Source organism: Puma concolor, chromosome B4, assembly GCF_028749965.1.
Source record: "Puma concolor isolate L17-30 chromosome B4, mPumCon1.1.hap2, whole genome shotgun sequence".
Taxonomy (NCBI): domain Eukaryota; kingdom Metazoa; phylum Chordata; class Mammalia; order Carnivora; family Felidae; genus Puma; species Puma concolor.
In genome coordinates, this window is record NC_141673.1 from 6,545,105 (window position 1) to 6,558,151 (window position 13,047).

At 53.7% G+C, this 13,047-nt stretch overlaps 1 protein-coding gene across 2 annotated transcripts in view; it reads left to right on the forward strand.

Moving 5' to 3' along the window:
• The window catches only part of CYB5R3 (cytochrome b5 reductase 3), a 28,249-nt gene that overhangs the window by 13,231 nt on the left and 1,971 nt on the right, over positions 1-13,047 (forward strand). For both annotated transcript variants that reach the window (XM_086712112.1, XM_086712113.1), the window contains exons 5-8: positions 1,035-1,164; positions 1,658-1,741; positions 1,923-2,008; positions 6,533-6,632. In XM_086712112.1, coding sequence (XP_086568238.1) covers positions 1,035-1,164; positions 1,658-1,741; positions 1,923-2,008; positions 6,533-6,632 — 400 coding nt within the window. The remainder of the gene's footprint in view (positions 1-1,034; positions 1,165-1,657; positions 1,742-1,922; positions 2,009-6,532; positions 6,633-13,047) is intronic.

The following is a 13,047-nucleotide window of genomic DNA, read 5'->3' on the forward strand; positions in this document are numbered from 1 at the left end:
GAATGGCACCAGAGGTGAGGCAGGTGGGGTGATGGGCGCTGCTCCCCTGGGCAGGCAACAGGGGGGGTGAGATGTGGGGGCCGAGGACACGTTGTCCAGACAGAGAGGAAGGAAAAGGACCTTCCCGGTGCAAAGGCCCTGAAGTCAGAAGGAGGCTTTTAGACTGACGCAAAGGGCGGGGGCTTCAGAGGACAAGAAGGGGGAGGTTGGGGGGCAGGCAGGGCCTTGGGGGCCCGGTAAGGTTTGGGCCTTTATCCAGAGGAGAGGGAAGGCGGTCCGGTTCGGACCTCTGTTCTTGTTGGAATCACTCTAGCCGGATGTGGAGAAGGTGTCGGTGGGGGGGATCCAAGTAGAGGATGGGAGACTCAGGAAGACCAGACCCTCCTGCCTCAGAGACCTTGCTCCCTGCTCCCCGTTGGCCAGAGTCCTGGCCCACATGCCTCTCCCTGTCCCCGCACCCTCCCCAGCCGCCCCCTCCCTGCCCATCACTCCTGCTTGCCCCTCGAGGCCCAGCACCCTCAGCCCTGGCCAGGGCGAGCTGTTCACCCTCGGTCTCCCCGTGTCTTTCTTGTAGCCCTTCCCTTCTTCCAGAGGGGAAGTCCCAAAGGGCACGGCGGGGTAGGGGGTGGCGGTGGGGAATTGTTCCAGGAGCGCTGTCTCTATGACAGCACAGAACGGAAAGAGCTGAGGATACACAGGAGGGGTGGGGCCCAGCCCATCTCCCCAGAGGCTTTTCTGCGCTGACCTCGTGGGAATCTCCTGCAGGGAGGGGGCATGGAGACAGTTCTCCGCAGAACGTTGATGCAGCAGGCCCTCGGGTTGGTCGCCTTGTGCAGCAGGCCGAGGCTCTGTGTTCCCGGGGGATGTTGGGGAAGGGCGGACTCCAGGGGGGCTGGCACGCAGACGACTGGCCGGGGCACTGCGTGAGAAAGCCACACACAGGCTGCAGAAGAAACCTAGAAGAGGTTCCTCTCTTGCCTCTGTGGCCCAGAGCTTACCCTGGTGACCCTGCGGACTGTGGGAATGTCTTGCAGGTTTACTTCAAAGACACCCATCCCAAGTTTCCTGCTGGGGGCAAGATGTCCCAGTACCTGGAAAGCATGAAGATTGGGGACACCATTGAGTTCCGGGGCCCGAACGGGCTGCTGGTCTACCAGGGCAAAGGTGATTTGGGTTGGAATCCCGGGGCCCCGCGGGCGCGGTGAAGGTTGGGTGCAGGGCCCCGATTCTGCCGCTGTCTGGGTGGGTGACTCTTGTTGGGCAGGCCGTCTCCTCTCTGGGGCCTCGGTTTATTCGGCCATAGAGGAGGGAGATTGGCCAGCACAGGGCCTGCACACGGGCTGCCCTCGGGGGCCAGATGTGGCCCCCAGACCAGCTTGGTTTGTCTGAAAACAAGTGAAAGCTTCGAGCTGGAGCACGTCCCGCTCCCCAGCCCCCCCGCCGCCCCCCAGTACCGTCTGCGGTGGGAGTGAGGGGCTCACCCTCGCGCTCCCCTTGGCCTGTAGCTCCGCCTTCCCATCGTCTCCCTGCCCCCAGCTGGCTGCCCACACCTCAGGCCCCCGAAGCGGGAGCGGGTTCCCCGGCCCGTCCAGCCCCAAGTACCGCCTGTTTGAGAGCTGGGGTCTCCCCGTCTCCTTCTATCTTCTCCTCTCCCCAGGAAAGTTTGCCATCCGTCCAGACAAGAAATCCAACCCCGTCATCAAGACGGCGAAGTCTGTCGGCATGATTGCGGGAGGCACCGGTATGTGGACCCAGAGCCCTTCGCTGAGCCCCCAGCAGGCAGATGTCACGGGTCAGGGTCAGGGCGCAGATAGAAGCAGTCGTGAGCTCCCCAAGGTCAGGAGCCCGGGCCTGGTTGTCCTGGCACCTCCCCTCCACCCCACCCCGTGCCTGCCTGGCGCTGCTGGGCCTGTGTTTTGCAGGCATCACTCCGATGCTACAAGTGATCCGCGCCATCATGAAAGACCCAGATGACCACACCGTGTGCCACCTGCTCTTCGCCAACCAGGTCAGTGAGTGTTCCCGACACAGATGCGCGGGCCCGGCTCCCCCAGAGGGGGTGCCGGCCCCTGTGGGGCACCCATCGGGGGCTCTGCACGGCTCTGTGGCTGAAATGTGAGGGTCCTCTGAGCGTCCTGTGCACAGGTAGCTTTCGCTGTAGCTGGTGGGCGTCAGGCTTTACAGTCCAGAGCCCAGGGTCTGACCTGAGTGGTGCTGCTCGGGGCAGGGGGGGGGGCGCGGAGGGGGTGATGCTCCTGGAGCACCCCCCACCCTGGGGTTTGCTCCCTGGCTGCTTCCTCTGAATCTCAGAGCTCACTCCACAAACAGTGAGGAACCCGGCAGTGAAGGGCAAGAACACTGGGCTGGGTGGGGGCTGGCCTGGAGCCAGAGGGGCCGAGAGCACACGTGCATGCCATCCCTGAGCTGGGGGTGTTGGGGCGGGGTTTGGACCCGGTCTCTCTGGCTCCTGAGTGCGTGTCCCCCTGCCCAGGCCTGCCGTGTGGCCTTGGGCAAGCCACTTGCCGTCTCTGGGCTCTGCTCCCTCATTGTGGAATGAACTGATGAAGCCAGGTCATCCCAAGGGTCTTTCTAGATTCACTGTTTTATGACTGAATGTGTGGGTTTTGCAGAGTGATACCCCTTTGGGGCAAAGCCAAGGTGAGACACCCATCCCCCAACAGTGGGGGGGCCATGCCCAGCCCCCTGCGCCTCTCGGATGTGGTTCAGGTCAGCTTGCCCCAGGGCCCATCTTTGAGGAATGAAGCTCAGAGGGGGAGGGGCCTGCCTGAGTCCTTGGACCCGCACAGCTGCAGGACACAGCTCTGAGGCCCACCGAGGGGGCTGCGAAGGGGCCCGGGGATGGGTGGGAAGAGCCAGTGTTCTGAGGTGGTGGGGATGGGGTGAGGTGGGATGGGGGGACGCTGGTTCCACTTGGTGCTGCTGGGTTAGTCTCTGGAGGCCGTCAGTCCTCTGTCACCTGAACAAGACATCCTCACGCCTGTCGGCCCACTGCGCTGGGCGGTAGAATGATCTCCACTTTATATAGCTCTGGGCTCAGAGACCCGGAGAGGTGCTGGACCTGCCAGTCGCACAGGAAGGAGCGCGACCAGGACTCGAGGCAGAGCGTAGTGTACGAGAGTAACTGTATTTTAGGAAATACTGTCTTGTTTTACGTTTTTGCAAGCCTTTGTGATGTGTGGCTTAGTGGAAGCCGCTGGATCCCGTATCTGGTTTTGCGTTCCGTTGGGGCAGCGTGGCAGGTCACGGAGCCTTCGGGAGTCCCAGTGTGCGCAGTGATAGAAGGAGAGTGAAACGTGCACACAAGGTGCTAGTGTTCTGGGAAGACAGAGTGTCCGTGCGCAGCCAAGAAAGTTTGAAAAGAGAAAATAACAGGGTAGAATTGATCGTGCTACTAACACATCTGTGATGGAAACAGTGGCTCCAAAGCCACACACGAGAACTGGGCTTACTGGGGCTTAAGCATTTCCAGGTGACACGATGGAAAATCCAGACTGTGCCGGAACATGCTAGAACACGTGGCTATTTACATTTAAGTTAGCGAAGATTAACTAAGATGGAAAACACCCTCTCTCATGGGTTCCGTAGCCACGCGTGGCCTGCGGTTACTGTGTTGGGTAACACAGATCCGGAACATTCCCACATCCATCGTGGCAGAAAGTTCGGTTGAATAGCACTGGCCGAGGGACAGGGCCGAGCATACAGGAGACTGTCCAGTTGGTGCAGGTGGCGTCTCAAACCCGAGGAGAGAGATGGAAAGGAGCGTTGGGTCAGCTGCTATGACTTTGGAAAGTGCTGAGTAGACCCTACTTTAACCTTAAAGTAAAATGATATTTAGGTTAAAAACGTACGTGTAGAAAAGTGGTGCGTTAGAGGCGCTAGGTGAGCCTTTTTGTGAGTGTTGAATGAATGAGTGGGGATGGGCCGTCTAAACAAAACACCAAAGGAGAGCCCATCTGCTTAGAAATGGAAAAAAAAAACCCTATAAATGAGGTAGATAAACAGCTGGGGAAGAAACCCATGCTGCAGCACCACTATAGAAAGAGTCTTTTCAAACTAAAGAGATAGAGCTAGGGATACAACGTCTCTCTTTTTGAAACGATAATAAATACGGGCACCTGGCTGGCTCAGTTGGAAGAGCGTGAGACTCGATCTCGGGGCCATGGGTTCAAGCCCCACACTGGGTGTAGAGATTGCTTAAAAGCAAACAAACAAACGTGAGATCGACGCTCCGTGCCTCTGATGGGCAGAGCTGTGAAACGGTCATTACACAGTGCTGGCAAAGCTGTAGGAAGACAGACAGTCTCGTCGCTGCTGGTGTGAGAGAGGCCCACCCAGGGAATACGGGGCTGCGGGTATTGAATGCCATACCCACGTGGAATTTTCTGCCCCAAACTCCACTTTCTCAGATTCATCTAAGAACTTAGGGCAGTGAGGATGGTCAAGGAGACATTGTTTGTGAAGGAGGGTGTTCAGAACGATTTAAATGTCCTTCAGCAGGGAACAGTCCGTTGGTCCAGCACAAGCTGGGCAGCTGGTAAGGGAAGCGTTGGTGCTCAGAGGCCGGTGACATGTGGGGGGTCTGCGGTGCGTTCTTTCCTTAGGAGAGCAGGTGGCGGGGCGCCTGGGTGGCTCAGTTGGTTAAGTGTCCGACTTCAGCCTAGGTCACGATCTCGGTGTTCCCGAGTTCCAGCCTCAGAGCCTGAAGCCTGTTTCAGATTCTGTGTCTCCTTCCCTCTCTCTGCCCCTTCCCCACTCATGCTCTGTCTGTCTCTCTCAAAAATAAAGAAACATTTAAAAAAAAAAAAAAAAGAGCAGGTGGCAAGGTGGCCTGCACGCCCTGGTCCTATTTTTGTTAAAAAAGGATATGTAGTTATTAGAAAACAAAGTCTAGGGGCGCCTGGGTGGCTCCATCAGTCAAGTGTCTGACTCTTGATTTCAGCTCAGGTCATGATCTCATGGTTTGTGAGATCGAGCCCCGTGTCAGGCTCAGTGCTGATAGAATGGAGGCTGCTTGGGATTCTCTTCTTCTCTCTGCCCCTCCCCTGCTCTCTCACATGCACTTGCTCACTTTCTGTCTCTTAAAATAAATAAATAACGTGCTCACTCTCTCTCTTTAAATAAATAAATAAACAAACCAACAAACATGAACAGAAAAAGAAAACAAAATCTAAAAGATACACAAAAAATTCTATCTCTATCTCTATCTATCTGTTATCTCTATCAGGTAATAGACTGACCTGATAAGACTATCAGCTGATTTTTCTTTTCTCCTATATTTTCTATAGTTTTTCACACACAGATTGTCGAGCCTGAGCCCTGGCCCTGTTCTCACTCCCATCAGCACAGGCACGGCCCCCTGCCCCCCTTAGAAATGGGAGAAACGATCAACACCCTCCTCCCCGAGACACTCAGAGGCTCGTGCTTCCTGCCTGCAGCCCATTTCCCAGAGGGGAACACTGAGGGGTCAGGACTGCGGGGTCCTTATGAGAACAAGTACGGCTGGGTCAGCCCCTCCTGTAGCAAGAAGCCCTCCAGGCAGCAGGTACTCAGCAAATGTTCATCGCTGTGGCTTCGAATTATTTGTCTTTTCCTGCCCACCTCTCGATGCCACTAAGCGCCCCCAATAGTCCCTTTCGCTGAGCCTGTCCGGGTGCCGTTGGTCACGTGGGACAGAGAAAATACATCTCCGCATCTCTCGCTGTCTGCCTCCGTGGGGAGGGCCATTCTGCCCTGGCCCAGGGGCTCAGTAGTGCTTTGTGAGTGGGCGATCCCTTGGCCCCCAGTTTAATAACAGTCCCATGAGGTCAGTTAGGCTGCCCACTGATTGGAGGAGCCCCTTCTATCTTCTGTGATCTGTGAACGCATGAGGCAAAGGCCTGTGGTCAGAGGGCCTATGTGAGGAGCACGCTGATGCCCCTGGGGAGTCTGGGAAGGCTTCCTGGAGGAGGTGGTACCAGGCTGAAGTACACGGTCACGTGGGGCCAGCCGGATGAGGCCGGTGTGAGCAGAGAGTGGGGAGCTGTAGGTCGAGCAGGGGGTCAGCATGGGCGAGGCTGTGGAAGGAGCCGGTGTGACCTGGGGAGCAGTGTCTCCGTTTCCCAGTTTACGGATATACAGCCCGAGACGCCAGAGCACAAAGAGGCTTGGCCGAGGGATGAGGGTGGCGGGACGGTTGGCTCTTTTAAGTGGACGGTCAGGATGGTCCGTCCCTGCTCTGCGGTTGCGTGTGCCCGGCCTCGTTTGCTCGCTCTCCCCGCTCCCGCTTACAAGGGGCACGTCTCCCACAGTGCTGGGCGCCTTCCGCAGACGCCGTTTGTAATGAACGTCTTGTCTGCAGCTTTGATCCGCTCCTCCGGCGAGGTGGGCAGAGCGGGGCGGGGGTTTCTGGGAGTTTCTGGGAGTCTGGCTCGGCTCTGCCGGGCCGCTCCCCAGCAAGCGCCGCCAAGTGCGTGGCCCCCAGCGGGTGGATGACGAGCCGTCCCTGCTGACCACTGGGCCCTGTCCCCCGCAGACTGAGAAGGACATCCTGCTGCGGCCCGAGCTGGAGGAACTGAGGAACGAACATTCTGCTCGCTTCAAGCTCTGGTACACGGTGGACAAAGCCCCCGAAGGTGAGGGGAGGAAGGGCTGAGGGGGCCGGGGGCGGGGGGGGGGGGGGGCGGCGCTGGACCCTTCTCAGGGTTGAGCCTTCTGCACCCTTCGTCTCCAGTGGTGCTCAGGGTGGCCGTGTGCGAGGGAGGTAGTATGATGCCCTCTCACAAAAATAAGGAGGGATCAGAGAGGGGAAGTAAGTGTCCCACAGCACACAGCTGGAAAGCACCACAGCCGGGGCTTGAACCCACATCCTCCTCCCCCAGAGCCCAAGGCCCTCCCTGGCTGCCCCACCCCCCACCGGACAAAGAAAGTTGGCCTTTGTCCCCTTGGTGGGGGGCTCACTCTGGGGCAGGTCTTCAGGGTCACTGCTGGGGTTGGGGGCAACTGCCCCCGCTTTGTACCCTCTAAGGCACGTTACACCCATTTTTTCCCTGGGCAGCGGCTGGGGTCAGGCCGACGCACCCTTACCCTCATTCGACCTGTCCGGGTAGGCTGTTTGCCAAGGTCATGTAGGAGGCAGTGGATGAGGGCCACCTCCAAAACCCGAACCGAGGCTGCCCCCTGGGAGTTAAATTCCGCTTCATTCTCCCGCTTTAGGTAGAGACGTGGGTACGGGAAATACCTGAGTCTCTTCTTTGCTGTGAGAAAAGCAGCAGGTTGGGCTTCTTGGCCGGTGGTCCTGATGGCGTCTGGCTGTAGGGTTGGGAGCCTGCAGGGAGGTGGTGCAGCCTCGGAGACCCCCACTCCCTCCAGAGGCCCCTCAGCCAGCCGTCCTTCCGTGTCCTTCCTTCGTGTCAGGCTGCAGCCCCACGGGCCGGGCCTTTCCGCTTTTCAAGAGAAGCAGGGCCCTGCATTTTCATGGGAAACTTCTAAGTGGTGGGAAATGGACATTTTTGAAGCATCCTTAGGGCACCGGCGTGTGATGTCATTCGCATCCACCCCCCCTCCCCCCCCACGGCGTCTACCTCCCCTGGAACCAGGCAGACAGGCTCTAGGGGCAGGTGCCCATCTCATGAGTGGGAGGAGCCACCCTTCAGGGTTGACAGATCGGGTCCTGGGCCTCCTGGCTGAGACCTAGGCTGGGATATAGGTGAATTGTGGACCGGACGGCAGTGCCCTGAGGCCCCTCGCTGGCCGGCCGTCCTGGACCAGCCCATCCAGGCTCCTGGTGGAGCCCTCGCTCTGTTCAGGAAGCCAGCTTGGCCCCGTGAGCTGACGCTCTCGTGGAGGAAGATGAACACGAAATAGGTTTATTAGCACGTTATAGAGCAGAGGACCTAACCCTTGGGCAACAGCAGGATTAGGGGCGCTGACCGTGCCGTCAAAAAATCTGCATATAACTTTTTTTTTTGATGTTTATTTATTTTTGAGAGAAAGAGAGACAGAGTGCGAGCGAGCGGAGGAGGGGCAGAGAGAGAGAGGGAGGCACAGAATCCGAAGCAGGCTCCAGGTTGAGCTGTCAGCACAGAGCCCGACGCGGGGCTCGAACCCATGAACTGTGAGATCATGACCTGAGCCGAAGTCGGACGCTTAACAGACCGAGCCACCCAGGTGCCCCAGCATATAACTTTTGACTCCACAAACACTTAACTACTAAAATAGCCTACTGTTGACCAGAAGCCTTGTCGATAACAGCCAATTAACACATATCGTGTGTATTTTTACACACCGTATTCTTACGATAAAGTAAGCCAGAGAAGGTGGTATTAAGAAAACCGTAAAGAAAATATATTTACTGCGCTAACCGGAAAAAATGTACATGGAAGTGGACCCGTGCTGTTCACGGGCAAACTGTAGAGTCCGGCAGGGAGGGGTGGCAGGAGCACTGGTTCCTGGAGTTGCTTTTTTTTTTTTTTACAGTAAAGAAAGCAACATTTAGCTTGTATTTGTGTCTCACTGGAAGCCGGGGGCGTGGGGGGGGCGGGAATGAGAGGAACGGGAGAGGTTTACTCCCTTCTGGTTACAGTTTCTAGTAGCGTCGGAGGGTAGGCTCCACCCGTGGCGGGGCCTCCTTGTCCCCGCTGCCTGCGGAGGAGGGGCCGGCGCTGACCCCTGCTGGTGGCACACACCAGAGCGCGGCCTCCTGGGGGCTGTTGTAAGGGGCACCCGCTACCCGCCGGAGGAGGAGCTGGGCTGGGTCGTCTCCTGGCACTTGCGTTTATTGTTACCCTGACCCACAGTTCAGGAGGAGTCGAGGTGTTGCCACAACGTTAGGTAGAAGCTGAAATTCTAGGTGCCACAAGAAAGACGGTGTAGCAGGTGGGCAAGGGCCGTCGTGGAACTGAGTGAAGGAATGGGGCCTGGGGCCAGCTCACGTGCAAGTGCGGCTGGCCTGTGCAGTACACGTGTAAAGGAAAACGCACCATTTAAACAAAATCCGTGTCAGTTTGCGATGTCTTCTATCGCCGCGCATTTTACATACTAGCAAATACAGCTTAGTCCCGTGCGTATTTTTAAAAAATAAACTTGGGGCGCCTGGGTGGCGCAGTCGGTTAAGCGTCCGACTTCGGCTCAGGTCACGATCTCGCGGTCCGTGAGTTCGAGCCCCGCGTCGGGCTCTGGGCTGATGGCTCAGAGCCTGGAGCCTGCTTCCGATTCTGTGTCTCCTTCTCTCTCTGCCCCTCCCCCCTTCATGCTCTGTCTCTCTCTGTCTCAAAAATAAATAAACGTTAAAAAAAAATAAATAAATAAAAATAAACTTATACCGGAGCGCCTGGGTAGCACAGTCGGTTGAGTGTCAGACTTGGGATCAGGTCATGATCTCGCCACTTGTGGGTTCGAGCCCCGCGTGGGGCTCTGTGCTGACCGCTCAGAGCCCGGATCCTGCTTCGAATTCTGTGTCTCCTTCTCTCGCTGCCCCTCCCCTGCTCGCTAGCACTCCGTCTCTCTCAAAAATAAACATTAAAAAGTAAAATAAACTTATACCAAAAATAAAGTCAAAAGAAATTTCTACCTCCTCCACCCACCTCTGCCAGCCCCCTCCCCTGCCTCTGGCAGCCAGCAATCCGTTCTCTCTGTGAGCTTGCGGTTTTTTGTTTTTGGGGTTTTTCTTTCTTTCTTTTTTTTTTTTTAAAGATTCCACATGTAAGTGACTCATACGGTGTTTGTCTTTCTGTCTGACTCATTTAGCATAACACCCTCGAGGTCCATCCATGTTGTCACAGATGGCAAGATGTCATTCTTTTTATGGCCGAATAACATTCCATTGTATTGAAGGGGTTCAGGTCTCACCCACACCCCTCCCCTCCAGAATGTGCCACTTTGGCACGTGGGTTATTTTGAGCTGAAGGCACTTGAGACCCTATTGGGCTCAAGAGAAACTTCTGTCCCTTCCTCAACCACACAGAAGAATCTAAACTGAGGGTCTTTCCGGGGCGCGTGGTGGCTCCGTCGGTTAAGCATCTGATTCTTTTTTAAAAAAAAAAAAAATTTTTTTTTTTCAACGTTTATTTATTTTTGGGACAGAGAGAGACAGAGCATGAACGGGGGAGGGGCAGAGAGAGAGGGAGACACAGAATCGGAAACAGGCTCCAGGCTCTGAGCCATCAGCCCAGAGCCCGACGCGGGGCTCGAACTCACGGACCGCGAGATCGTGACCTGGCTGAAGTCGGACGCTTAACCGACTGCGCCACCCAGGCGCCCCAAGCATCTGATTCTTGATATCACCTCGGGTTATGATTTCTTGGTTTTTGAGTTTGAGCCCCACATCGGGCTCTGCACTGACAGCACAGAGCCTGCTTGGGATTTTTCTCTCTCCCGTTCTCTCTGTCCCTCCCCTGCTTGCCCTCTCTGCCTCAAAATAAATAAAAATAAACTTAAAAATAGTAAATAAATAAATAAATAAATAAATAAATAAATAGGGGGTCTTTCTCAGAATGAGGGCTATTATCAGAGGTAAATTTTATCTGAGTGACTCATCTGTATGGCAGGGCAAATATCTAATAAACAAACATCCCTTCTTACCCTGCCATGCAGGGCAAATATCTAATAAACAAACATCCCTTCTTACCCTGCCATGAAGTACGTTCCCTCCCTCTGAAGTCTCAGACGTCTGCCCCCTTCTCCCGGGTTCACAATGACATATGGACCTCATTTTGCCTGACTGCCTTTGGAATTTCCATGTCTGTGTGGATTCCCTGTATATAGGCTATTAAATTTGATTTTCGCCTATTCAGCCCTCTCATGTCAACTTGATTCTTAGTCCAGCTAGAAGGACCTTTCAAGGGAAAGGAATTCTTGCTCTGTGAAAGCATTTGTAGCACAATTTCTTTATCCATTCATCCATCAGTGGACAGTTAGTTTGCTTCCATATCTTGGCCACTGTAAACAATGCTGCAGTGAGCATAGGGTGCATATATCTTTTCGAGTTAGTGTTTCACTTTCTTTTTTTTAATATTTTATTTTATTTTTGAGAGGTGGGGAGAGAGAGAATGGACCCGAAGCAGGTTCAGCACTGTCGGTGCAGAGCCCAGTGCAGGGCTCGAACCCATGAACCCTGAGATCATGACCTGAGCCAAAGCCAGCCGCTCAACCACCTGAGCCACTCAGGCACCCCAGTGTTTTCATTTTCTTCGGATAAATACCCAAAAGTGGAATTGCTGGGTCATAGGGTAGTTCTATTTCTAATTTTTTGAGGACCCTCCATACTGTTTTCCACAGTAGCTGCACTCGTTCGTACTCACAGTACACAAGGGTTTCCTTTTCTCCACATCCTCTCCAACACTTGTTTCTTGTCTTTTTGATGGTGGCATCCTGACAGATGTGAGGTGTGCTTTTGGATGGAATGTTCTGTAAACGTCTGTTCGGTCCATCTGGCCTAATGTGTCGCCTGAGGCCAATGTTTCCTTACTGATTTTCTGTCTGGGTGACCTAGCCATTGACATAAGCAGGGTATTAAAATCCCCCACTCTTACTGTATTGCTCTCTCCTTCTCCCTTTAGATCTGTTAGTATTTGCTTTATGTGATCAGGTACTTCTATGTTGGGCACATAAGTGTTTACCAATGTTACATCATTGTGGGGTTGACCTCTTTACCATTATGTCTCTCCCATCTTTGTCCCTTATTTACTTCAGCTTTCTTTTCGTTTCCACTCGCACAGAACATCTGTTTCCGTCCCTTCACTCTCGGTCTGTGTGTCCGCCCAAATGTCTAAAGTGCGTTCTTGTAGGCAGCACATAGATAGGTCCCGTTCGTCTGTTTTCGTGCAATTTCAGTGTCGTTAACGCAGTGTTCTATTAGTTTCAGGCGTACAGGGTAGTGATTCGGAAGTTCTATACGTTACTCAGCGCTCATCACGAAAAGTGTGCTCTCCATCCCTTCACCATCACCCATCCTGTCACCCAGGCCCTCACCCTCCCCTCTGGCCACCATCACTGTGCTTCCCACAGTTAAAAGAGTCTGTTTTTGGTCTCTCTTTTTTTCTTTGTTGGTTTTTTCCCTAAACTCCACTATGAGTGAAATCATATGGGATTGTCTTTCTCTGACTGCCTGATTTCACTTGGCATAATACTCTCTAGCTCTATCCATGTTGTTGTAAATGGCAAGATTTCGTGGCATCTCATGGCTGAATAATATTCCCTCGTATATATGTACCACATCTTCTTTATCCATTTATCCTATCAATGGACGCTTGGGCTGCTTCCCAAGGTATCTTGGCTGTTGTAGAGAACGCCGCTATAAACACTGGGGTGCATGTATCCTTTGAATTAGTGTTTTTGTATTCTTTGCGTAAATACCCAGTAGTGCGATTTCTGGATCATAGGGTAATTCTGTTTCTAATTTTTTGAGGAACCTCCATACTGTCTTCACAGCAGGTGCACCACTTTGCATTCCCACCAGCAGTACGCAGGGTTCTCTTTTCTCCACGTCCTCGCCAACACCTGTTGTTTCTTGTGCTTGGATTTTAGCCATTCTGACAGGTGTGAGGTGACATCTCATTGCGGTTTTGATTTGCATTTTCCTGATGATGAGTGATGATGAGCATCTTTCCATAGGTCTGTTGGCCATCTGGATGTCCTCTTTGGCAAAATGCATATTCACGTTTTCTGCCCAGTTTTTAGTTAGATTGTTTTCTGGATGTTGAGCTGTATCAGGTCTTTATACACTTGACACTAACCCTTTATCAGATAAGTCCTTTGCAAGTATCTTCTCCCATTCAGCGGGTTGTCTTTTAGTTTTGTGGGCTGTTCCCTTTGCTGTGCAGAAGCTTTTTATTTTGATGTCATCCTAATAGTTTATTTTTGCTTTTGTTTCCCTTGCCTTAGGAGACATGTCTAGAAAAATGTTGCTATGGCTGATGTTAAGAGAAATTCCTGCCTGTGCCTTCTTCTAGGAATGCTATGGTTTCAGGTCTCACATTTAGGTTCTTAATCCATTTTGAGTTTATTTTTGCACACGGCATAAGAAAGTGGTCCAGTTTTATTCTTTTGCAT